The sequence below is a fragment of the Corythoichthys intestinalis genome, chromosome 13, assembly GCF_030265065.1.
Source record: "Corythoichthys intestinalis isolate RoL2023-P3 chromosome 13, ASM3026506v1, whole genome shotgun sequence".
NCBI classification, from domain to species: Eukaryota; Metazoa; Chordata; class Actinopteri; order Syngnathiformes; family Syngnathidae; genus Corythoichthys; species Corythoichthys intestinalis.
Window position 1 is genome coordinate 45,239,566 of NC_080407.1, and position 25,191 is coordinate 45,264,756.

A 25,191-nucleotide genomic window follows, 5' to 3' on the forward strand; every position below is an offset into this window, starting at 1 on the left:
CTGCTCCCTTGGAGGAGACAGTCAACCTCTGCTAACACTGCTGTTGTCCAACATGCTTTCTTGCATGCATTGCAGTGCCACAGATGTAAATAATAATCAAAATTCATGATCTGTGCTAATTATTGCTTCAGTTACTGTTCCAGTTGTTTCATTAATTGCTAGCTATGGTATTCGGTAACACTTTATGCGATAGTGGCATCTGAAGACCATCATAAAACTAAATGAACCACCATGAAGCTTTGAACCAATTGGCTCCAAAGTTTCATTGCTTCAAGAAGCTTCATTTCGCCATCACTGCTCCCTCGGGGGAGACAGTCAACCTCTGCGACCACTGTTGTTGTCCAACATGCCTCCTAGCATGCATTGCAGCACCACAGATCTAAATAACAAAATTCATGTTCTGTGCCAATTATTGCTTCAGTTACTGTTCCAGTTGTTTCATTAATTGCTAGCAATGGTATTTGGGAACACTTTAATTGACACTGGCGCCATAAAACTGTCATAAAACAACCCTAATTGTGACATTACACTGTCATGAGGACTTACTATGAATGCTTTTAATAGATGTCATTTAGTGTTCTCCGGCAAATTATCTTACTTTTGAATGGATGTGAAAGATCCCAGCTGGACATAAATGGAGTTAGTGACATAATTCGCCACATGACACTTACATTTAATGACATGAGCATTCAGTAATGGCCATGATAGTGTCATGTCATAATTTTGACGGTCTTATGACGCCACTTTCAAATAAAGTGTTACCTATTATCCCACATAAATCAATAAATAAGCCGCACCGAGCCGCAAGATTCAAAATGAACGGAAAAAGTTGTTTTATAGTCCGAAAATTACGGTATTTGAACTTTAATTTCAATTTGGTAATCAAATGCATGTTTGTATTCATTTTGGGATATTTCTGCCACCGTGTGGGTATTTTTGAAACTGCAGTTTGGGCAGCCAATGTGTTGAAAAAAATAAAATAAAATTCGGTCCTTCTCTTGTCAAGATTGACCCTCCCACAAATGATGAAAAAATTTAAAATGGTAATGATGCTTTGCCCAGGCTAAATTGATGTAAAACTGCCTCTCAAATTGGCGAAATTTGAACATACCTGTCAAAATATTCGAGTGGGAAATAAGACCGGAACCTTTGGATGTTCCTCTTTTTCAGACCGGAAACATTTTCGGAGGAACAACCCGGAAGTCTGCCGGTCTTCTACTCGGTGACACTCATGAGTAATCTGAAGGAGACGGTGAGTTATTCAATTTTTCTGTTTTCTAATTTTATTTTTGAAAGAAATCAAACACGAATAAACGTAATAGAGTGTGCCAAGTGTTTAACTTTAATTCCAAGGATAAATCACGATATGCTATTTGATGACATTGGATTAAAGTGCTTATTTTTCAATATCGTGCAAGACTCTGGGGGGAAAATAGAGCAGATTGAACACTTCGCTACATATTAGGGCTGCAGCTACCGATTATTTTAGTGGTCAATTGATCAATGAACTAGTTAGTTCGAATAATCGAGTAATCGGATAAGGAACATAAAAAATACCTGAGCTGAGCATTGAATAGTATTTTAAAAAAAAAAAAAAAAAAAAAAGGATCCAAGTTCAACAAAAGAACAATTACAGAGCAAAAGTCTGTTAGCTTAAATGTTATAAAATGCTAACGTTTTGCAATGCTCTTAACAAATCAAACACATATTCCAACAAAAACTGGCTAATCATACCTATACATAAATTACGAATACATAAAAAAACATTAGCGCAAACTAAAACTTACCTTATGTTGGTCTTAACAGGGAGCAGCTGGATTCAGCCACGTGAAATGAGTTGTCATATTCACTGTTGCCACAAGAGTTCAGTTTATACACCCAAATCAATAAAACTCAATGCAAACACTTTCAAAACCAACCATTACACTCGAATTAAACGAATCCTCGAAGCAGCCAAATTGGATTCGAAGCTTTCTTTCTAATCGAATTACTTGAGTTAATCGATTAATCGTTGTCGCACTACTAAAGAGCCATTCATTTTCAGCCTCAAACAGTATAAAAAATAAATAAATGAAGATCCAAGTACAACAAAAGAATAATTGGTTAACTTGCAAAGGAAAAGCCCACTTGCTTAAATGCTATAAAATGCTTTTTTTTAAATTTCTTTTTTTTAACAATGCTCTTTAAAAATCATTCAAACGCATATTCCAACAAAAAACGGCTAAACATACGTATAAACTAAATTATGAATACATAAAAAAACATTAACGCAAACTAAAACTTACCTTATGTTGGTCTTAACAGGGAGCAGCTGGATTTAGCCATGTGAAATGAGTTATGTCATATTCACTATTGCCACTAGAGGGCAGTGTATCCACCCAAATCAATCAAAACAAAGCATTACATTACTTTAAACGAATACTCGAAGCAGCAAAATTAGATTTGAAGCTTTTTTCCTAATCGAATTACTTGACTTAATCGATTAATCGTTGCGGCACTACTAAAACACCATTCATTTTCAGCCTCAAATGGTATAAAAAAAAAATAAAAAATTAATCAATGGTCTTAGTACAACAAGAGAACAATTGGCTAACTTACATAGCAATAGTCCGCTAGCTTAAATGCTATAAAATGCTAACTTTTTTTTTTTTTTTAATACAATGACTGAACAAATGGTTCAGACACATGTTCCCACAAAAAACGGCTAAATATACCGATAAACTAAATTATGAATACATAAAAAAACATTAGCTCAAGCAAAAATTTAGCTTATGTTGGTCTTAACAGAGCAGCTGGATTTAGCCATGTGAAATGTTATTTCATATTCACTGTCGCCACAAGAGAGCAGTGTTTCCAGCCAAATTAATCAACACAAACCATTACGCAACTTTAATCGAATAGTCGAAGCAGCAAAATTAGATTCGAAGCTTTCTTTCTAATCGAATTGAGTTAATCGATTAATCGTTGCAGCACTACTAGCGAGCCATTCATTTTCAGCGTCAAATGGTATTTAAAAAAATGAATAAATTATCTTAGTACAACAGGAGAACAATTGGCTAACTTACATACCAAAAGTCCGCTAGCTTAAATGCTACAAAATGCTAACTTTTTTGTTTTACAATGCTCTTAACAAATGGTTGACACGTTCCCACAAAAAACGGCTAAATATACCGATAAACTAAATTATGAATACATAAAAAAACATTAGCTCAAGCAAAAACTTAGCTTATGTTGGTCTGAACAGAGCAGCTGGATTCAGCCATGTGAAATGTTATGTCATATTCATTGTCGCCACAAGAGGGCAATGTTTCCAGCCAAATCAATCAAAACAAACCATTACGCCACATTAATTAAACGAGTACTCGCAGCAAAATTTATTCATCTTTTCTAATCGAGTTAATTGATTAATCGTTGCTGCAGGACTACATATGCTAACTTCTCTGTTAAATTGCTTTGGTAAACATAAATGTATTGAAGTGGAATGTAATTTACATGTGCTTTCTTCCCTTCCTACTGCAGTAACATCATGAAGTCCACAAGGTGTCTTCTCCGGCTGCTGGGCCGCTCCGCCCATCCTAGCTTGCTACAGAATCTGCAGCACAACCAGATACAGACGGCGAGACATATCCGAGATAAGAAAGGAGGACACGTACCCGTGGAGTTTCTCAGCGACAGGAGTTCAGTGGTCCAGCGTGACACCTTTGCCACGGAGCACAAAACCAAGGCTTCTTTCGTGGAGGCGCTGGAGGTCTTCATCAAAGGCGACGTAAGGCGACGGGGCCACGTGGAGTTCATCTACGCCGCGCTCAGTAAGATGCCCGAGTTCGGCGTGGAGCGGGACTTGGTTGTCTACAACCGCCTGCTGGACGTGTTTCCCAAGGAGGTCTTCGTACCTAGGAACTTCATCCAGAGGATGTTCAACCACTACCCACGGCAGCAGGAGTGCGCAGTGCAACTACTGGAACAAATGGAGAACTACGGTGCGTGTCTAAGTCGTGTCCGCGTCGTGTCTCAAACTGATTTTTTTTTTTTGTGTGTCCAGGTGTCACGCCCAACGTGGAAACCAAAGTCCTGCTTGTGCGGATTTTTGGTGAGAAGGGCCACCCTGTGAGGAAGTACCAGCGCATCATGTACTGGTTTCCAAAATTCAAACACGCCAACCCTTTCCCCGTTCCGCATCAGCTACCCCAAGACCCGGTGGAGCTGGCCGACTTTAGTCTTAAGCGGATAGCTGCCGACCTGGACGCTAGAGTCACCGTTTTCCAGGTGCTTTTGTCGAACCGGCTAGAGATTTTTAGTTTTTCCTGGAAGTTGTTGAAGCCTTTTTACCTAATCTACCGACTAGATGCCGGGAACAGACGTGACAGAGACCGGGGAGCAGATAACCCTCCCCCACGTGGTAGGAATTCAGAGCCCTGCACAAATGGCGCTCCTCAGAAAGCACAACCCGAGCAGGCCCGTTTTTGTGGAGGGACCCTTTCCACTGTGGCTGAGGAAGACGTGTGTACATTACTACATCCTTCGGGCTGAACCTGAGCCACCTGATGAGAAGGTAGGTGAGCCTAGACCTGGTAACAAAACAATAAAACACTTGTTGACTCATCACAGAAAGAAATCTTTAAGTCGTATTAATTTTTTCAGGTGGAGGAGCCCTATGATCCAGAGCGAAGTTTCTACTACCCTCTGCAGCTGGACCTCGACTTAGATCGGGATTTTGGGGACCTTGAGACCTTCGATGTGGAAGACTGTAAGATAATCGTATTTTGGATCCGAAATAAAAACTTTCCTAACTTGATGCGTTCTTCCCCTCAGTGGATGAAGGTCCGGTTTTTGCCATGTGCATGACCAACCAAGGAGACCAGGCCACCCTCAACCGATGGATCTCTGGTCTGCAGGAGAGCAACCCCATCCTGGGGCACATCCCTACCCTGTTCCGGCTGCAAGCCGGCCCCAGAGAGCTCCAGGCGGAGACCCCGAAAGAGGAGAGGCCCCCTGAAGAAGAAGAAGAGGAGGCGGCAAGGGGAAGGAACTGACTTCCAGAATCCTTGACTTACAGGGAGTAGACCCTGGACTCATTTCAGAATGCAGGAGGACTGTAGACCACTAGGTGGTCTAAAAACACAAGTGCGGAACCCAGAACTTCATGAAATGACTTCATTACTTGGACATTTTGTTTCCCAAAACCGTACAAAAAGATTTAATTGCAGAATAAAAGGCAATTGATGATCTTCCTGCTTAACCAGTAAATTAAAAACATTTTTTCATGATGATAAAACTTAAAATTATTCTCCTTCCAAATGGTTCAGTTCCCGGACGTTTCTGCAAAAAAGAAGCACTTGGGAGTTATTCGTAACGCGACTACGTCAATCCGCGGTCCCTAACCGCCGCCCTGCTGGAGCTGCCTGGTGAAGAAGCGTTCGCGACGAGACACCTGCTCGTCCCAGGCTTCAAGGATGCATCGACGCTCGGCGGGCTCCAGGGCGCGGGTGTGCGGGTGGGCCTCGTCTATGTGCGCCAGAGCGGCTTCCGGGCTGTGCGAGTACTGCTGCTCGCCACAAGCCATGCACACCAGCAGCTGGTTAAGAGGGTCGTAGTCCATGAGGTAGAAGTTCCTCCATGTGGCTTCCGACACTGTGCCTTCCTCGCCTGGGTTATAGATGATAATAAAATTCCGCTTTTTATCACTGGCATACGTCCAATCCACCTGAAGCGGCAGGGTGGACTCCCACTTTAAGTGGATTGGACATCTCGCACAGTCATCTGCGGAAATGTTACCTTGTAGCGGTGCGAAGTAGTGGGAGTCGACTCCAGTGTCCACTGAATTGCTGTGGAACAGCACAAGGTTAAAATGTGATAACAACTGACAAGGGTACTGGAAAAAATCTGGTTTTCTACCTGATATGTTCAAGGGTGTCACTCAAAGGCTGACAGAAGTCCTGTGTGGTGATTGAAAAACAGTTAATTCTGCCATGTAGCACAAGTCAGTGTTTGCCACAGTCATAGAAGTACAGTGTATCACAAAAGTGAGTTCACCCCAAGCATTTCTGCAGATACAGTGCCTTGCAAAAGTATTCGGCCCCCTTGAATCTTGCAACCTTTCGCCACATTTCAGGCTTCAAACATAAAGATATGAAATTTAATTTTTTTGTCAAGAATCAACAACAAGTGGGACACAATCGTAAACTGGAACAACATTTATTGGATAATTTGAAAAGTGGGGCGTGCGATTTTATTCGGCCCCTTTACTTTCAGTGCAGCAAACTCACTCCAGAAGTTCAGTGAGGATCTCTGAATGATCCAATGTTGTCCTAAATGACCGATGATGATAAATAGAATCCACCTGTGTGTAATCAAGTCTCCGTATAAATGCACCTGCTCTGTGATAGTCTCAGGGTTCTGTTTAAAGTGCAGAGAGCATTATGAAAACCAAGGAACACACCAGGCAGGTCCGAGATACTGTTGTGGAGAAGTTTAAAGCCGGATTTGGATACAAAGAGATTTCCCAAGCTTTAAACATCTCAAGGAGCACTGTGCAAGCCATCATATTGAAATGGAAGGAGCATCAGACCACTGCAAATCTACCAAGACCCGGCCGTCCTTCCAAACTTTCTTCTCAAACAAGGAGAAAACTGATCAGAGATATAGCCAAGAGACCCATGATCACTCTGGATGAACTACAAAGATCTACAGCTGAGGTGGGAGAGTGTCCACAGGACAACTATCAGTCGTACACTGCACAAATCTGGCCTTTATGGAAGAGTGGCAAGAAGAAAACCATTTTTCAAAGATATCCATAAAAAGTCTCGTTTAAAGTTTGCCACAAGCCACCTGGGAGACACACCAAACATATGGAAGAAGGTGCTCTGGTCAGATGAAACCAAAATTGAACTTTTTGGCCACAATGCAAAACGATATGTTTGGCGTAAAAGCAACACAGCTCATCACCCTGAACACACCATCCCCACTGTCAAACATGGTGGTGGCAGCATCATGGTTTGGGCCTGCTTTTCTTCAGCAGGGACAGGGAAGATGGTTAAAATTGACGGGAGGATGGATGCAGCCAAATACAGGAACATTCTGGAAGAAAACCTGTTGGTATCTGCACAAGACCTGAGACTGGGACGGAGATTTATCTTCCAACAGGACAATGATCCAAAACAAAGCCAAATCTACAATGGAATGGTTCAAAAACAAACGTATCCAGGTGTTAGAATGGCCAAGTCAAAGTCCAGACCTGAATCCAATCGAGAATCTGTGGAAAGAGCTGAAGACTGCTGTTCAAAAACACTCTCCATCCAACCTCACTGAGCTCGAGCTGTTTTGCAAGGAAGAATGGGCAAGAATTTCAGTCTCTCGATGTGCAAAACTGATAGAAACATACCCCAAGCGACTTGCAGCTGTAATTGGAGCAAAAGGTGGCGCTACAAAGTATTAACGCAAGGGGGCCGAATAATATTGCACGCCCCACTTTTCAGTTTATATTTATTAAAAAAGTTTAAATTATCCAATACATTTTGTTCCACTTCACGATTGTGTCCCACTTGTTAATTTTTGACAAAAAATTAAAATTTTATATCTTTATGTTTGAAGCCTGAAATGTGGCGAAAGGTTGCAAGGTTCAAGGGGGCCGAATACTTTTGCAAGGCACTGTATTTAAGTATATCTTTTCATGGGACAACACTGACACTTTGACACAATGAAAAGTAGTCCGTGCAGCTTATATAATAATTTATTTTCCCCTCAAAATAACTCAAAATATAGCCATTAACTCATTTGCTCCCAAAAACGTATAAATACGTTGTATTTTTAATTGTTTCAGTGTCCCAAAGACGTATACGTCTTTTACATTTTTTTCACAAAAGACATCTCTAGGTTCTGATGCAACTTGGCTACAAAGCACAATGCTGATAATCCATTTTAAAGCAATAAAACTGGCCACTGGAGGGCAGTAGCGCATTTGTTAAGATTCGCAACCCGATTCAACGGAACGAACAGCCAGCGAAGACGACCAAGTGCGATGACCAGGAGGTCATCCAGAATGCCAGGCGCTGGACGACCGAGCAGAACTACCGGGATCACCAGTGCAGCGGACAATGCCATTGAGTCCGTGTTGCTCGCCGAGCAGAGCCCGCGCCGCCGTGCTCGGCTGCTCACGTCCCCTGCTACTCAGCCGGAAACGCGTACAGTCAAACCAGCCCCCCCCAGGAACATAACATGTCCAACAAAAGTTCCCCAGGCGAATTCTGACACGAGGCAGTGGTCACCACAAAAGAGACTCAAAAATATCCATCTTGATGAGTCAGGCGGCGATGAGGGAAAACTTTACCCGTCTGTCGCGGCCACAACAGCATCATCTCTCAGTTCGATAGTTTAGTTATGTGTAAATAAATTGTTACTTTGCCATCAAAAGCTCTATTTGTTTTGCGTTACTTTGTAGAAAGAAAACATTCAGTTGTTTGGGATGTCACAAAAGCAAAAAATAGCTGTGTTCAAGTCAAAGTCATGTTTGAAATGTATGCTTTTACAAAAAGCTCAATTTCTCTGTTTTTTCATCAGAAATTAGAAAATTGCTCAAACTAAGCTATTTTCTAGTGCGGACTTCTAAAGAATGGAAAAAGATATGAACTAACTTTTTTTCCTGCTGAAAGAAGAGAGTCTAATCTTTCATTTGGTGGGTTCCATGTTTATATAGCAATAGAACAGAATTTTCTGTGGGCCTTGCAAAATCAGTCAAAATCCAGTAAAACAGCCAGGAGCCAAGGGGATTGCTCCGGTGAAAATGGCTGGGAATGAACGAGTTAATATCTAAACCCCTGGCAACAAAAGTGAGTACACCCCTTAGAAACTACATCCCTAAATGTCCAAATTGAGTACTGCTTGTCATTTTCCCTCCAAAATGTCAAGTAACTCGTTAGTGTTACTAGGTCCAGGTGTGCATAGGGAGCAGGTTTGTTCAAATTTGTGTTGCAGCTCTCACACTCTCTCATACTGGTCACTGAAAGTTCCAACTTGGCACCACATGGCAAAGAACTCTCTGAGGATCTTAAAAGACGTATTGTTGCGCTACATGAAGATGGCCAATGCTACAAGAAGATTACCAACACACTGAAACTGAGCTGCAGCACAGTGGCTAAGATCATCCAGCGTTTTAAAACAGCAGGGTCCACTCAGAACAGGCCTTGAGTTGGTCGTCCAAAGAAGCTGAGCGCACGTGCAGAGTGTCACATCCAAATGCTTTCTTTGAAAGATCGTCGCAGGAGTGCTGTCAGCATTGCTGCAGAGATTGAAGAGGTGGGGGGTCAGCCTGTTAGTGCTCAGACCATACGCCGCACTCTACGTCAAATTGCCTCAGAAGCCTCTTCTGAACACGGTACACAAGAAAGCCCGCAGACAGTTTGCTGAAGACATGTCAACAAAGCACATGGATTACTGGAACTATGTCCTATGGTCTGATGAGACCATCTCAAGCATGTGTGGCGGCAACCAGGTGAGGAGTACAAAGTGTGTCATGCCTACAGTCAAGCATGGTGGTGGGAATGTCATGGTCTGGGGCTGCATGAGGACTGCAGGTGTTGGAGAGATACATTTCATTGAGGGGAAACATGAACTCCAACATGTACTGTGAAATATTGCAGCAGAGCATGATCCTCCCCCTCCAGAAACTGGGTCGCAGGGCAGTGTTCCAGCATGACAATGACCCCAACCACACCTCCAAGATGACCACTGCTTTACTGAAGAGGCTGAGGGTAAAGGTGATGGACTGGCCAAGCATGTCTCCAGACTTGAACCCAATAGAAAATCTTTGGGAGGTCCTCAAGCGGAAGGTAGAGATGCGCAAAGTCTAAAATATCCGGCAACGTCGTCATGGAGGAGTGGAAGAGCATTCCAGTGGAAACTTGTGAAGCTCTGGTCAACTCCATGCCCAGGAGAGTAAAGGCAGTTCTGGATAATAGTGGTGGCCACAAAAAATATTGACAGTTGACATGTTGTATGTTAATATTGAAAACTTTCACTAAGGGGTGTACTCACTTTTGTTGCCAGGGGTTTAGATATTAATGGCTATATTTTGAGGGGAAAATAAATTAACTCTATTACATAAGCTGCACACAGACTACTCTTCATTGTGTAAAAGTGTCATTCTGTCAGTGTTGTCCCATGAAAAGATACTTAAATATCTGCAGAAATGCGAGGGGTGTACTCACTTTTGTGATACACTGTACATAATGATTGTACTCCACGTCTGGCTTAAGGAGATTAAAGTCTGCGGTTGCTATGGTGACCCCAGATGGCCTACATTCCCGACTTGTAGTTAGAGTAACCGGTTTTCTCTCCACCCATATTTCATACCTGAACGTGCAGGATCGGAGTAGGATTCATGCTAGGGGCGCTCCCCTTCTCACGTCCAGCTTTCCTGGCTCTCTGCTCCTTCTTTTTGATCCTCCAGTACTCCCGCTTCCGCTTCAGAAAGTCCTCCTCGGACTCCCCAGGGCGGCGCTTGGGAGGGCGCGGAGGGGACGGCCAGTACAGTTCTGAGGGAACCGAATGCACGGTTCTAACCAGAGGTTCAATAGGGTGCAGGTTTATGCTTGAAAGCGGGTTTTCCGGGGGCTTCAATGTAGGGAGAGCCGTGTCCAAGTCAGTGCATCTGTTAAGACCCGGATTTCCGAGAACAGTGGGAGTCTCAGGCGATGGGGGCAAAACAGCAGTTTCTAAAGACAAGGAAGGCTTAGGAAGGAGCTTCACCAGAGTCTTCCCTACGTTTGTGGAGTCCATGTCGAGACCTGGTGCCTGCTAGACAAAAAGAACACACATAGATGACATGAAAAGTCACCGCGTGCCCAACATTTGAAGTTACCTGACTGCTCCCGGGTGGAACACCTCCACCCTTGCCCCGCCTCTCTTTCTGCCGGGCCCTCTGCTGCCTCTTCATCAGCTTCCAGTACTCCCGCTTCATTTGCAGGCTGGTCGCAACATTAGGACGACGCGAGGAAGTCGCGTCGAGGTCCGGAGCTGGGGCGACAGGGGCAACCTCTGTCACGACGGGCTCTTCTTTCACCTTCATATCAACGTCAGACTCCCGGCTAACCGTGCTTAGAGATTCCTCCAGAAGCTTCTTCATAGACGTGACGGCCAACAGAGTAGTCGCCTGGAAGTCCAACACCGCAGGAGGGTCGGGCTCGGACTTAGGCACCAGGGGCAGAGCTTTCGGGTCAGGGTAAACAGCTATTTCAGGGTAGGGATCTGGGTCTTGCTCCTCTTTGATACCGTTAGTTGGCTCGGACTTAGGCACCAGAGGTTGTGCGATCGGGTCTGGGCAAACTGCTCGTTCAGGGTAGGGATCCTGGTCTTGCTCCTGTTTGATACTGTTAGTCGGCTTGCGCTTGGGTTCAGGCACCACAGGTGGCGCTTTCGGGTGGGGATCCAGGTCTTGCTCCTCTTTGATACCGTTAGTCAGCTCGTGCTCGGACATAGGGACCAGAGGTGCAGCTTTCGGGTCAGGACAAACGGCTCCTTCAGGGTAGGGATCTAGGTCTTGCTCCTCTTTGATACCGTTAGTCAGCTCGCACTTGGACATCGACACCAGAGGCGGCACTTTCTGGTCGGAACAAACGGCTCGTTCAGGGTAAGGATCCTGCTCTTGCTCCTCTTTGATACCGTTAGTCTGCTTGCACTCGTTCAAGAGAGGGGCACTGTTCAAGCCAGGTTTGGCTTTGGTGACCCCTTGCCTCATCCGGGCTGCACGCGCCGCCCGCTGTTGCCGCTTCATCACTCTCCAGTACTCGCGCTTTTTCGCCAGGCAGTCTTCCTTGGTCAAAGTTTTATCTGAAATAACCATTTTCGTGACGCAGCCAGTCCGCCCGACCCGGTTGGCTGCTTCAGGAAAGCCGGACTTGCGTGGCCTCTGAGTACTGGTGACTGTGAGGTGACTAAAAGATTGAACGGGTGTTTTTACGTTAGAGGTGGGCGTTTTGATCACATTTAAGGACCGCGTCTGCGGAACATTCGCAGACAGCGTTCCGTCCTCTTTGATGAAGCCCCCGATGGTCTCTGCGCCACCCTCCAACGCTCTGAGTCGCCTAATCTCCTCTAGGATTTTCCGGTAGCGTCGCCCTCGTCGCATCAGGGAATCCTTCTCCTGGAGTCGGGCCTTGGCCTCCATCGACAGCTTGGCTCGCTGTTCCCGCTTTTTAAGCCGCCAATATTCCCTTTGTTTGGCCACGATCTGTTCCAGTGTGTCCCTGCTGTCCACGCTTATGATATTCAACTTTGAGGACACGGATTTGACTTTCAAATGTCTTTGAGCTTCAAGAAATCTCTGCCGAGGTGTCCTGCACTTAGGTCCGTTGGACAGAGGTGCGTAATTCAGAGGCCTTCTGACCATTTTTGTAGTTTTGTGCACAGTCTGCATCCGGCCACCTTGTTGGTTGGCGTCACAAATGAGAAAATGAGCAGGAGCGGTGATCAACGGTGTGACTTTCTCTCGGGTTTTGGCTAGTCTCGCCGCCAACCTGGCACGCTGCTCTCGTTTTTTCAGTCTCCAGCGTTCCCGCCGGCGGGCCACGAGATCTTCCGACTCGAGGGCACTCACCTGGCCTCCGTTGGTCATCGTCCCGACAGTCCTCGTGGTTCTCGCCAAGGGACCGGACGAAGTGGAAATCTCCGGGTTTGCGTCACCCAACGCTGAGGTTGGGCTGTCTTCGTTCTTCACCGTTGCCATGCTACCGCTAGCCTGCAACATCTACTCCCGTCGATTCCTTCATCCCTTCCGCCGTGTGGACCTGTACCAGTGAGTAAGATCAAACATGAGACATCGAGTCAAGTTCATCACTTGTGGACAAGCCCGTTGACAGGGGGGGGCCATTGGGTATGTTGCCCCGGGCCTCAGGACCATAGGGGCCTCTGAATGACCCTTAATTTATTGTAATTTACAATCACATATTTCTCTTTTATTTAAATCATTGTCTGATTAAATATTACGTTCTACTCGATATATACTTAAAAACTTTAACGTATTCAATATTTCAAAAAAAGTTTTTCATTTTTTTGCACTACACCCCCCCTCTGTCTTAGCAGAGAATGGTTTGACCCCACTCTGGCGCACTCAAGGCTACACTACGTACGTGCCCTGAAGCTGGAAATTAAAATTTGTCATTCTTATAAACTCTAAACATGGCGAGTCATCATAAATTAGAGCTAGAGTTGGCCGTGTACGATGATGTCGGTAAGTGAGCAACACCTGCTAACGCTAAACGTTTACATTCGCGATCACCGTGACCAACAAAACTACCTACGCTCCATCATATCACAGGGCAGGCTGAACAACCTAGCCATGCTTTCCATTGAGCGTGAGCTTGCTCAAAAACTGGATTTCACTGATGTTATAAATGACTTTGCTGTCAAAAAATCTAGGTGCATCACTGTCGGAGGGCTTGATAACCCCAGGGATGTGGAGGGGGCAGGCACAGGACGTTTAGTTATACTGTTTTGTTGATCAGCAGGCAGGCATAGCACTCTCAGTTGTATTGTATTGTAGCCTACATGGGACAATAGATGGAAATTGTTTGTTTGTATTGTGTCACATCACATTACGGTATGTTAAATTAAATGTCCATCTCAAATAATTGGAAAATTTACACTGCCATTGCTTGCAAAACAACTGCCCCTTTAAATATTTCGTCATGGTGACACTATCCCCTTAAATGTCTCCTTCTATATTATGAAACAAGTCAATTCCAACCTCCGACAGTCACAGTTACCTTATTCCGTAAGCGTTTTCGTCCATTTAACTGCGCCGCGCGAAAAATAGCAACTAAACCAAACCGAGCAGTTCCGAAAAGTGAAAGTGGTGCGGGACCAGTCGTCGAGATACTGACCGTGTCTCACAGTGGACATCTTGTCCTCGTCGTTTTGTCCACGCCCGTTTGTGGAGCTCGAGAGCGACCAACGGTGTAAAGGAGAAAGCGAAGTGAAAGCATGCACGCTCGTTTATCTTGTGATTTAGTAATTTTGGTCTTTTTTTTGTTTGCTTTTTCGGCGGTTAAAATTAAGGACAGCTGTAACCAGACTCCGCGGTTAGCTTCCGCCACTAGCCAGCCGTCAACTGGCTACCTTGACAACGCGAGGAAGAACCCGGATGTTGGCCCTACTTGCTACGTGTGATTGCGTAAAGTAGCCAAATTGTTTAAAATTGATAAAAATGGTTTAGATGGTGGGAGAGAAACAAGGAAAATAAATCATATATATTTTAAAACTGTGTTTGTGTTTGTATTCAGCGACTTGCTAGCCGTCAACTGGCTAGTTCTCTTGGCTAGTTTGACAACGCGAAGAAGAACCCGGATGTTGGCCATTAGCCAACTTGTTGAAAATGAGTAAAATGTTTTAGATGTGGGGGGGGGGGGGGGGGGGGGTTGAAAATAAATAATATATTTGTGTATAATTGTGTTTGGGTTCCGCTATTACTAATATTATTATTATTTTTATTATATCTATATATTTTTAAACTGGCTAGCCGACAACTGGCTACCTTGACAACGTGTGGAAGAACCCGGATGTTAGCCCTACTAGTTTACACACTAATGCGTGTGTATTGCGTAAATTACCCAGATTGTTCAAAAATAATTAAAAATGTTTTAGATGATGGGAGGGGGTGAAAATAAATAATACATATATTTTTTATTTTTTTAAATATTTTTTATTCGTGTTCCGCTACTTTTTTCGTGATGAGCTACCTTCACAACGCGTGGAAGAACCCGGATGTTGGCCCTACTTGCTACGTGGGATTCCGTAAATTAGCCAAATTGTTTAAAATAAATCAAAATGTTTTAGATGAGGAAGGAAAAAAAGTAAAATAAATCATATATTTTTTCAACTGTGTTTGATTTTGTGTTCCGCTATTTTTTTTTTTTTTTTTTTTTTTGCGACTAGCTACCTTGACAACGTGAGGAAGAACCCGGATGTTGGCCCTACTTGCTACTTGTAAATTAGCCAAATTGTTTGAAAATAATAATAATAATAATAATAATAATGGGGGGGGGGGTTAAATAATAAATATTTTTTAAACTGTGTCTGGGTTTGTTTCCGCTACTAGCTAGCCGTCAACTGGCTATCCACTGTGGGTACCTTGACAACGCGAGGAAGAACCCGGATGTTGGCCCTACTGTGATTGCGTAAATTAGCCATGTTTTTTTTTTTTTTTTAATATAAAAATGTTTTGTCAAGAAAAAAAGGAAAATAATATATTTTTTTAACTGTGTTTCATATCATGGTATTAAATCATAACTTTTAATATTCTTTGTATCCCAGCACGCCTTTTGTAAAACAGAAAATCATTGGCTACCACTGACTGGGCTAGAAGTCCAATCCATTTGAAGTGGGAGGGTTGACAGCACTGCCATTTTAAATGAATTGGACGTTTAGACGTGTCTGTTCTGTTTTTTTTCCCCTGTGAATACGAACCACACACGCGACCTCACGCATGTGTCATGACGCAAGAGTGGTCCTGGGCTCTGCTCGACGCGGGTACTGTCTCTTTAAATTTACCCAGGAGCCCCTTAAGGAGCCCCAGGGGCCCCTTGTCCGGCTCCCCACCCTGAAGACAAGCAAGAGTCTCCAAAATACGCGACTCAAGTCCAACATCACGCGTTTGCCGGACGTTTTCCACGTGAGAATCTATGAAAAGTTAACTTGTCAAGAGGGCCGTTTGCATTGGGGGGGGGGGGCTCTCTCTCTCGCGCGCGCACGCACGCGTCGTCGTCGGCGCTTCCGTGCGATGCCAGATGCGTGTCGCCGACGTGCTCGTGTGCGCGTGACACGTCCCGGAACCGGAGCGAGCGCGGGATGGACGACGCCGCCGCCGCGGAGCTCCGGCGGGCTGAGCCGGAACCGGAGCCGCTCTCATTAACCGTCCGCGGGCACGAGGACGAGGCGGCCCGCGGACATAGTGACTCGGGAGGTAAGCTGACGTTTGAAAATGGAAAGATCAGTGCGTTTCGCGTGTGCGTGGCTGTCAAATTAACGGCTATTGTCACTGGGACAATACCAATACCATTACGGCTTGGCCCCTGTCTGTGTGGGCTCCTGTAAACAAAGGCTGAACGGCACTGAAGGCTGAGCGGGGTCGCCATCGTGTGGCGTGTGGAGGTATTACAATTATAGAAAAACACCCTAGCTTAAAGTGCCTATGACAGGATGAAAAAAAAAGTCTGAAAAAGCATTATTATGTGAATTATAATCATATTTTGAGACGATTCGACTATATACAACAATTTGGCAAAGCGCAGATGAGGAGAAATTAGTCTTTTAATCTGCCGTTTTGCCCCTGCCTGTCATTATAGCACTCTAGCGTCCCCAACAGTAGGATGACGTCGGCAGGGTCATGGTTTCATCTCATTTTGAATTCAGCCAATTGAGGGGGAATTATTCAGAACGAGTAAAATGCGACAAAGAGAGCAGCAAAATGCTGTTGTTTCAGTCTCTCTACGCCAATATTTTCACAGGATATTCTTTTTATCGAAGTACTTTTCCCCAATTGCTAAATAAATGGTATGGTCATGACAAATAAGTCTTGTGCTAAATAGAATAGGAAATATTAAAAATGCGTTTATTCAGTACGACGTGACAAATTTGCTCCATAATGGTCAAAACTGTCCACTTCTTGCACATTTTATGCCACCAGAGTTAGGCCGGCTTTTGTCATTTCCCTGCACCAGCTTTGGAGAGCGTAAACAAACCAGGAGGCGTGACAGCTAGCCGACATGCTAACCTGAACAGAGTGATATTTCAAAGACTTATTCTCGCTTTTGGAAGACAAAAATTACACAAAACTACCCCGGATCATATCAAACGGTGGCTAGGTAGTTGATTGTCTTTGCCGATCGGCAACCCTCCCGGTGGCGAGCAAGTTACAGCTCGTCACTCCCCTGTTGAGGGCAAGAGAGCTAGTTTGCCGGGAAAGCAGCTGGAGAATGACCGCCGGAAAAACCGGCCGACATCGGAGGAGCATGTAGCTGCCACATGGTCAACACTAATATGGCGTAAATTTATGCTTAAATACGTAAACAGTGAGAGAGCGGCGTGCAGTTATTGTGCAGCTAACATGGTAGGACGTCTCTAAGGAGAACTTTTCTACATGTCCGTCTATGATCAAACTTAAGTAAATAGTCCTTTATTTAAAGAAAGTTTGTAGTGTTTACTTTGTAAGTGGTGTATCTGCGACCATTTTCAACACAAACCATTTCTGATAGGGTGGAAAATTTGACAGAACACCGGGCACACGAAGAGGGCAATAAGCCAAGTATAGCGCTCTCCCAGCGGGCACCCGGTAGTGGTTGTTTAGTGGTTAGTTGTTTGTTTAGTGGTTGGTAGTTTAAGTGGTTAGCTTAGCATGAAGGCCCCCAAAAATGGCATGCAAAGTAGACCCTGAACTGGTCACTGGCCTGTCACATTTGGACAAACAAGCAGCTTGAATGGCGACAAGTCGTGGGTGGACCACGCCAGCCTTTGCTGAATGAGTTGTGTTCTGCATCTTCAACAGAGGACGCCCTCGCCAACGGTCACGTGGAAGCCGAGCCCGCCTCCGACTCGGCCCAATCCCCGGGCACCAGCTACTGGAGCGTCAGCGAGGGTCCGGACCGCCCCCCGCTCCTCTCCCCGGCGCCCGGACCTTCTGGACGCGAGCCTCGGAAGCGTAGAGCCTCGCGTCCGGGCTTGAGTCGGATCCCGGGTCGCGATCACCGGCGGTACTACCACGAGTACTGGCGCAGCGAGTACCTGATGGACTTTGACCCACCGCGGCATGGCATGATCTGCATGGTTTGCGGCAGCTCCCTGGCGACCCTCAAGCTGAGCACCATCAAGCGCCACATCCGCCAGAAACACCCCGACTCGCTGCTGTGGAGCGCCGCCGACAAGGACGTGATCCGGTCCGGTTGGGAGAGTCACCTGAGCCTTGGAGGCGGCGGGTCATACGGCGTCGCGCCTGCTGAAGCCTCGCCTAAGGAAGACGACCCGTTGCCGCTCTCGGACTCTTGCGCATCTGCCGGTGAGCCGGTTTGACAATTTGTACTAAAATGCTTCTTTATTATTTTGTATTCTAGAAACACATTTTTGTTCGAAGGTTAAGAAAGAACAGAGAATGTAGATATGATACGAAAACATAATTGGATCGTAGGATCGTAGTTGGAGAGTAGGGAAAAGAGAGGTCAGATAAGGATGTGACAGAGCACGGCGAGTCCGCAGTCATTGTTCAGTCTTGCTCACCAACTAACCTCCGTGTCCTCCAGAACCCGTGACGCCTAATCCGCCACCGGATGACCCGAGCAACTCTCCGGGGTCCAAGGCGGGCGAGGAGGAGGCGGGTCCTTCGGCGCGCATGCTAGAACGCTACCTGAACGCGTCGCTGCACGCCTGGTTCCGACAGGAGTTCCTGATGGAGTACGAGGCGGAGGCGGGCCGGCTGCTTTGCATGGTTTGCGGTGGGCGGCCGCCCACGCTGCACTTGGAGCACATCAAGAACCACGTGCTGGAGCACCACCCCGACTCGCTGCTCTACACCTCCCACCAGAAGCACTGCGTCCTACAGGCCTGGGCTCAAACGCACGGTTAGCTACACGCGTGACGTTAGAGTAATTTACAACCCCTAGCAAAAATAATGGGAGTCACCAGTCTCGGACGAGCACTCAATCAGACATTTTTTTCAATTTCCACCACAGGTTTTCAATAGGGTTGAGGTCTGGGCTATTAGCAGGCCATGACAATGACCGGATGAGTCTTTCTCCAAGGAATGCTTTAACAGTTTTAGCTCTGTGATATGATTTATTGAAGATTTAACCACAGCCATTTCCCCAGTCCCTTTGCCTGACATGCAGCCCCATATCATCAAGGATTGAGGGAATTTTGATGTTTTCTTCAGGCGGTCATCTTTGTAAATCTCACTGGAACGGCACCAAACAAAAGTTCCAGCATCATCACCTTTCAATGCAGATTCTTGACACCTTGTCCAATGCGGATTATTGACTCTTGATATCTTATCCAATGCAGAATCTTGACTCTTGACAAGGTGATGATGCTGGAATTTTGGTTTACACCATTTTTTTACAAGACAGGCCCCTCCTCCAAAAGCAAAAAAACAATTAAACTCAAACCTGCGTCAGGGGAGCCTTGAGACATGTGTTCATGTGTTCAGTGCCTGATGAAAAATATTGAGGTTTCGTTGACACGGAGGGGTCCAAACAGGAAAGTGAAAATGACTGTCACCATTTCGTCTCGCCACAAATTCTGAACAGTCATAATTTGGCAGATATACAACATATCTGTGCCAAAACTTCCCGCGCTTGTTGAGAGTCATACCCCGAAGGTTCCTGTAGGGGTCATTTGCATCAACCCTACAGCGCCAACTAGTGGCAACAGACAGGAAAAAAGGAAAAGGCCTTTCCTATTAGGTTTATACAATGTAGAGCGATGAAATTTGGGGATTCGATACCTTGTGTAAAACTTTTTGGAGCAGTCTCTTGCACCCATATTCCAAACCCAACAGGAAATCGTGTATTTTGGTTCGAATGTGAAATTTTTATCGATTTACAGGGTGCACATTAGTTGGATCCTCCATAAAATTGTTGAGACTGTTCATGGGACTTCTGAGATCTTAAGATGTTTTCTTCAGGCAGTCATCTTTGTAAATCTCACCGGAACGGCACCAAACAAAACTTCCAGCATCATCACCTTGTCCAATGCAGATTCTTGACTCATCACTGAAAATAACCAGTCATTCACAGTCCATGATTGCCCCTCCTTAGCCCATTGCGGTCTTGTTTTTTTCTGCTTAAGTGTCAATGATTGTTTCTTTTTAGCTTTCATGTATGAAAATCCCATTTCCTTTAGGCGATTTTGCACAGTTCTGTCACATACCTTGACTCCACCTTCCTCCCATTTCTTCATTCGTCATGTTGTACATCTTCTGTATTCAAGACATATGACATTCATTTGTTTGTCACGATGTCTGGATGTCTACCAGTACGCTTAACTTTAACAACCTTGCCATGCTGTTTGTACTTGGTCCACATTTTTTATACAGCTGTGAACAGCCCACATCTTTGGCAACCATACGTGTAGCGTTACCTTCTTCAAGAAGTTTGATAATGCTCTCCTTGGTCTCAAGAGACATCTTTCTTGTTGGATCCATGATTCTTGTGACTCCACTTGGTCCAGCAGCCCTCCAAGGTGTGATAACTGCACTGTTTTTAACTGCTGACTAACGAGCAGATCTAATCTGAGGCAGGGGCCCAATTAAGGAAAGGAAACTGACTGGGCGTGCCTGTATTTTCGACTCAAAATGGAGTGATTATCTAGTTTTTTCTACATACTGTTATAAAATGTCTGAGTGAGTGCTTGTCCGAGACTGGTGATTCCATACTTTTTGCTAGGGGTTGTATATCGTGCGCAGTGAATTTTGACATGAGTCTATCGTAGAAGAGCCAGAGAACTCTGCGCAATCGGAAACTGACGCCGGCTGGGACGTGCGTCTGATCGGCGAAGACGGCGGCACAGAGGCGCCTCGGCCCGGTCCCGCGCGAAGGGGGCGGCCGCCCAAGTCGGGCGCCAACGCGTGGCGTCTGCGCCTCGACTACTTGGTGGCGTTGGGGCCCCGAGGCGGCGGCTACTACTGCATGGTGTGCTCCCGAGTGGTGCGCGGGAGCCGCGTCCGGAGCTTCCGACGACACGTGCGGGAGTGCCACCCGGAGACGGCGTCCTTCAGCCGGGAACAACGGGAAGCTGTGGCGGCGGCCTGGACTGGGGACTTCGGCGCAGATGGAGCTCTGGCACCCAACGGTAAGGTAACACGTAAGGCAGTGGTCTCCAAAACTATTCCACATAGGGCTGCAGTGGGTGCAGGACTTCACTCCAACAAAATAGGACAACACCTTTGTACCAATCTGGTGTCTTACAAGTGTAATCAGCTGATTGCAGTCAGGTGCGGCCTGTTTTAGCAGAAACCACATTGATTAAACTGTCTGTGCTCGATTGGTTGGAACAAAAACCAGGACCCACAGTGGCTCTTGAGGACTGGTCTTGAGACCCCTGACCTAAGCTAACACCTCCTGCTTCCGCCTTCCCCTCTCTTCTCTGCCGGGGTATCCGCCCTGTGCGGGTCCCTGGCTGGACGCCAGTGTATCGGCTGGGTGTCACCTGCTCCGGCGGGGGATCCTGCCCTGCCCTGGATGGGGCCCCGTGGCATTCTGTGGCGGTTGGGGGGCTGCGGGTGTGTGTCATGGGGCCGGGTGGTCGGACGGGGGTGGTGGTGCGTCCCCTTTTCCCATCCCTGAAGGCTGGTTGATGGAGGTACGGGTGGCCCGGGGGACCACCCTTGATCCCGGGGGAGGCGATGGCTGCTTTGCTGGACTGTGGGAGGAGGTATGGGCTGCGCTGCCCCACCACCCGCCCTCCCTGGGCTTTTTGGGTGGGGGGCCGTGGCCATGGGTGCGTGCCTACGCGGCGTCTCCGCTTGTCTGCGTGGCTGTCGCATGTTTGGTGGGGCTCGCGCGCGGCTTGATGTGATTGGGCGTGCTCGGGTGGGAGGTCCCGGTGCCTGGATTGGCGATGGGGCCGCATAGGGTCGTTTGCCGACAAGCTTATACTCAGAAGGGATTCACACGATTACTGGGTTCTCGGTCACAGGGCTGATTTGTGTACACTCCACCCCTCCCAATCGCAATCTTCTTGACCCCACCCCCTCTTTCCCTGGTTAACAGGCCCCCCACATGGTGTCAACCGGAAATACATCGAGCTGACGATTGCACCAACATATTCATAGTTAGTTTCTTCTGTTCCCCCATAACCCATTGAACATACTCCCAATCTGAAACATTTAAACTGTTCAGACCATCCGGATATTTAGACTTTCATTCTCTGTGTCAAACAGCTGAACAGGACAGGTTTTAAAAAGAAAACAAAAAGGTAACACCTAAGGTTATGCATCTTAAACTCAACTTTTTTTCCTGCAGAAATGAGCACCATTGACGCCGATGTCCTAAATACCACCAACCCGAATGAGGACATCTCCCTCGACGTCCAATCGTCAGTGAAAGAAGAGGACGAAGATGAAGTCGGGGTGAAGGACGCCACCCCGCGTCACAGCCATTACCCGGGGAAGGACCAGCGACGGAACTACCAGGTGCGCTGGCGCACCGACTTCCTCATGGACTACGACTGCCGGCGGCACGGGCTCATCTGCATGGTGTGCGGCGCGGCGCTGGCCACGCTGAAGGTCAGCACCATCAAGCGCCACATCCAGCAGGTGCACGCGCACTCGCTGCGCTACGGGCCCGAAGACAGGCGGCGTGCAGCGCTCGCCTATGAGCGCAACGCCAAACAATTCGTCCACGCCGACGACTGCTTCCTCTTGCAAGATCACGCGCGGACTGACGCTGCGGGGTTTTGATCCGTGGATAGCTGAGCACTTGCAACCCGGTTTTGACTAAACGCATGCGTTCCATTTACACTTCTCAACCCGGAAAATCTCAGGGATTGTGCATTTGTTTCAATGGATGACCCGGCAAAACTGCTATGTCACAAAAAGGTAACATTTAAACATCATGTTTTCCCAACAGTGGCACTTACATGTATGAGAAACTTAATTTAATTGAATGTATTGGTTACCCGTTTTTCCTTCGATACCACCTTTTGTGTGTCAAAATAAAGTTTCAAATCGACTTTGTGTTCTTTGTGACGTCAACATTATGGGCACAGCAACTCTGCTGTTTTTTCAGTATAAGTGAATTGGACGTCTATCGTTGTCAACGGCAGGCAAAAAGTGCCTTTTGTGTCACTTCGTCTTTTTGAAATGCTTCTGACTCACTTTCTGTAAATTTTGGTGCATTTTTCTGGGTCACTAAATACCGTAACTAGCAATTAATGAAACAAATGGAACAGTAACTGAACAAATAATTAGCACAGAACATGAATTTTGATTATTTACAGCTGTAGCACTGCAATGCATGCTAGGAGGCATTTTGGATAACAGTGTTGACAGCAGAGGTTGACCGTCCCCCCCAAAGGGAGCAGCAAATGAAGCTTCATGGTGGTTCATTTGGTCTTATGACAGCCGTATGATGCCGCTGTCAAATAAAGTGTGAGTGGTTAATATCTTTTGGTATAAATATCCCATAATACAGTGAGGACAGCCGCAGCTGATAGTCCAGTGCGGCTTATTGCGGAACAAATGCCATTTTCACGCCAAATTTGGTGGGTGGCGGCTTATAGTCCGGTGCGCCTTACAGTGCAAAGATTACGATACGTGAATTGGACGTCTATCGTTGTCAATGGAAGGCAACAAGTACATTTTGTGTCACTTCCAAGTCTTTTTGAAACATGAAAGACTCACTTTCTGTAAATTTATGTGCATTTTTTGGGGTTCATTTCCATGTTAACTCATTGGCCGCCACAGACAATGCTACACGAAATACGTTCATTTTGTGTCACTTCCGTGTCATTCCAGATACTTACAGCTAACTTCCTGTAAATTTTGGATGATTTCCTGTTGGTTTTGGGACATTTTTTTGCAGCAGGGCCGAGAAGGAAAATTGGTATTTGCCATGTAGCATTTTTTTTTTCCACGAGGCAGAATGGATTTTGCCATGTGGCATTTTTTGCCATGTGGTAAAATTGATTTCGCCATGTGATTTTTTTTTTTGCCATGTGGTAAAATGGATTTTGCCATTTGGCTTTTTTTTTTTTTTTTGCAATGTGGCATTTTTTGCCATGTAGCATTTTTTTGCCACTTGACAAAAATGCCACGTTTCTGTAAATTTTGGTGCATTTTTTTGGCGTCATTTCCATGTTAACTCATTGGCCGCCATTGATGGTCCTCAACGAAATACGCTCATTTTGGGTCACTTCCATGTCAATTCAAGATACTTACAGCTAACTTGGTTTTGGGGCATTTTTTTGCAGCAGGGCCGACAACGAAAACTGGTATTTGCCATGTGGCAAAATGCATTTTGCCATGTGGCATTTTTTTTCCACGTGGCAAAATGGATTTTGCCATGTGGTAAAATTGATTTCACCATGTGACATTTTTTTTGCCATGTGGCAAAATGGATTTTGCCATTTGGCATTTTTTTTGCAATGTGGCATTTTTTTGCCACTTGGCAAAAAATGCCACGTTTCTCTAAATTTTGGTGCATTTTTTTGGGTTCATTTCCATGTTAACTCATTGGCCGCCATTGACGGTGCTAAACGAAATACGTTCATTTTGTGTCAAATCCATGTCAATTCAAGATGCACACAGCCAACTTCCTGTAAATTTTGGATGATTTCCTGTTGGTTTTGGGGCATTTTTTTTCAGCAGGGCAGAGAACGAAAATTGGTATTTGCCATGTGGCAAAATGGATTTTGCCATGTGACATTTGTTTTTGCCATGTGGCAAAATGGATTTTGCCATTTGGCTTTTTTTTTTTTGCAATGTGATATTTTTTTGCCATGTGGCAAAATTTTCTGTAAATTTTGGTACATTATTTGGGTCACTTCCGTGTCAACTCATTGGCACGTCCAATCCATTTTGACAGGGAAAGAGCAAATGGACCAATATAACTACGGACAGAAAAATGAGCCAAATACACAAAAACGTGATTTTTGTATGCACAATAAGAAAAGAAAATCGAACAACCCCCAGTCAATTTCCTGTTGGTTTTGGGGCATTTTTTGCAGCAGGGCCGAGAACGAAAATTGGTATTTACCATGTGGCAAAATTGATTTTGCCATGTGGCATCTTTTTTTCCACGTGGCAAAATGGATTTTGCCATGTGGCATTTTTTTGCCATGTGGTAAAATTGATGCAGCCACGTGACATTTTTTTTTTTGCCACGTGGCAAAATGGATTTTGCCATGTGGCATTTTTTTGCCATGTGGTAAAATTGATGCAGCCACGTGACATTTTTTTTTTGCCACGTGGCAAAATGGATTTTGCCATTAGGATTTTTTTTTTGCAATGTGGCATTTTTTTGCCATGTGGCAAAATTTTCTGTAAATTTTTTGGGTCACTTCCGTGTCAACTCATTGGCGCGTCCACTCCATTTTGACTGGGAAAGAGCGAATGAACCGATATAACTACGGACACAAAAGTGAGCCAAATACACAAAAACGTGATTTTTGTACACAGTAAGAAAATATGAAACCGAACAACCCCCAGCCAAACCC

The 25,191-nt window shown here is 45.6% G+C and overlaps 3 protein-coding genes across 5 annotated transcripts; 2 read left to right on the forward strand and 1 right to left on the reverse strand.

Moving 5' to 3' along the window:
• The first annotated feature begins 1,153 nt into the window (after positions 1–1,153).
• Positions 1,154–5,266, forward strand: ecsit (ECSIT signaling integrator). The gene is made up of 6 exons (XM_057853789.1): positions 1,154–1,252; positions 3,520–3,980; positions 4,043–4,266; positions 4,346–4,552; positions 4,642–4,747; positions 4,813–5,266. Exons 2-6 carry the CDS (start codon positions 3,527–3,529, stop codon positions 5,031–5,033), a joined length of 1,212 nt encoding a protein of 403 aa, XP_057709772.1. The 5' UTR covers positions 1,154–1,252; positions 3,520–3,526; the 3' UTR covers positions 5,034–5,266.
• On the reverse strand, positions 5,135–14,143 carry si:dkey-28a3.2 (uncharacterized). Of its 3 annotated transcripts, none has more exons than XM_057853784.1 (6): positions 13,758–13,866; positions 10,856–12,779; positions 10,348–10,791; positions 5,896–5,936; positions 5,776–5,825; positions 5,135–5,646 (listed from the first exon to the last, which is right to left on the reverse strand). In XM_057853784.1, exons 2-6 carry the CDS (start codon positions 12,737–12,739, stop codon positions 5,378–5,380), a joined length of 2,688 nt encoding a protein of 895 aa, XP_057709767.1. In that variant the 5' UTR covers positions 12,740–12,779; positions 13,758–13,866; the 3' UTR covers positions 5,135–5,377. The 3 variants fall into 3 exon arrangements, with proteins under 3 accessions (XP_057709767.1, XP_057709768.1, XP_057709766.1); XM_057853785.1 differs by lacking the exon at positions 13,758–13,866 and adding an exon at positions 13,875–14,143 and having other exon boundaries at positions 5,136–5,646; positions 10,348–10,788; XM_057853783.1 differs by lacking the exon at positions 13,758–13,866 and adding an exon at positions 13,875–14,143 and having other exon boundaries at positions 5,139–5,646.
• Positions 14,144–15,369: 1,226 nt separating this feature from the next.
• Positions 15,370–22,700, forward strand: zfta (zinc finger translocation associated). Its single transcript, XM_057853758.1, has 5 exons — positions 15,370–15,952; positions 17,534–18,040; positions 18,282–18,599; positions 20,467–20,826; positions 21,999–22,700. Exons 1-5 carry the CDS (start codon positions 15,838–15,840, stop codon positions 22,433–22,435), a joined length of 1,737 nt encoding a protein of 578 aa, XP_057709741.1. The 5' UTR covers positions 15,370–15,837; the 3' UTR covers positions 22,436–22,700.
• Positions 22,701–25,191: the final 2,491 nt, after the last annotated feature.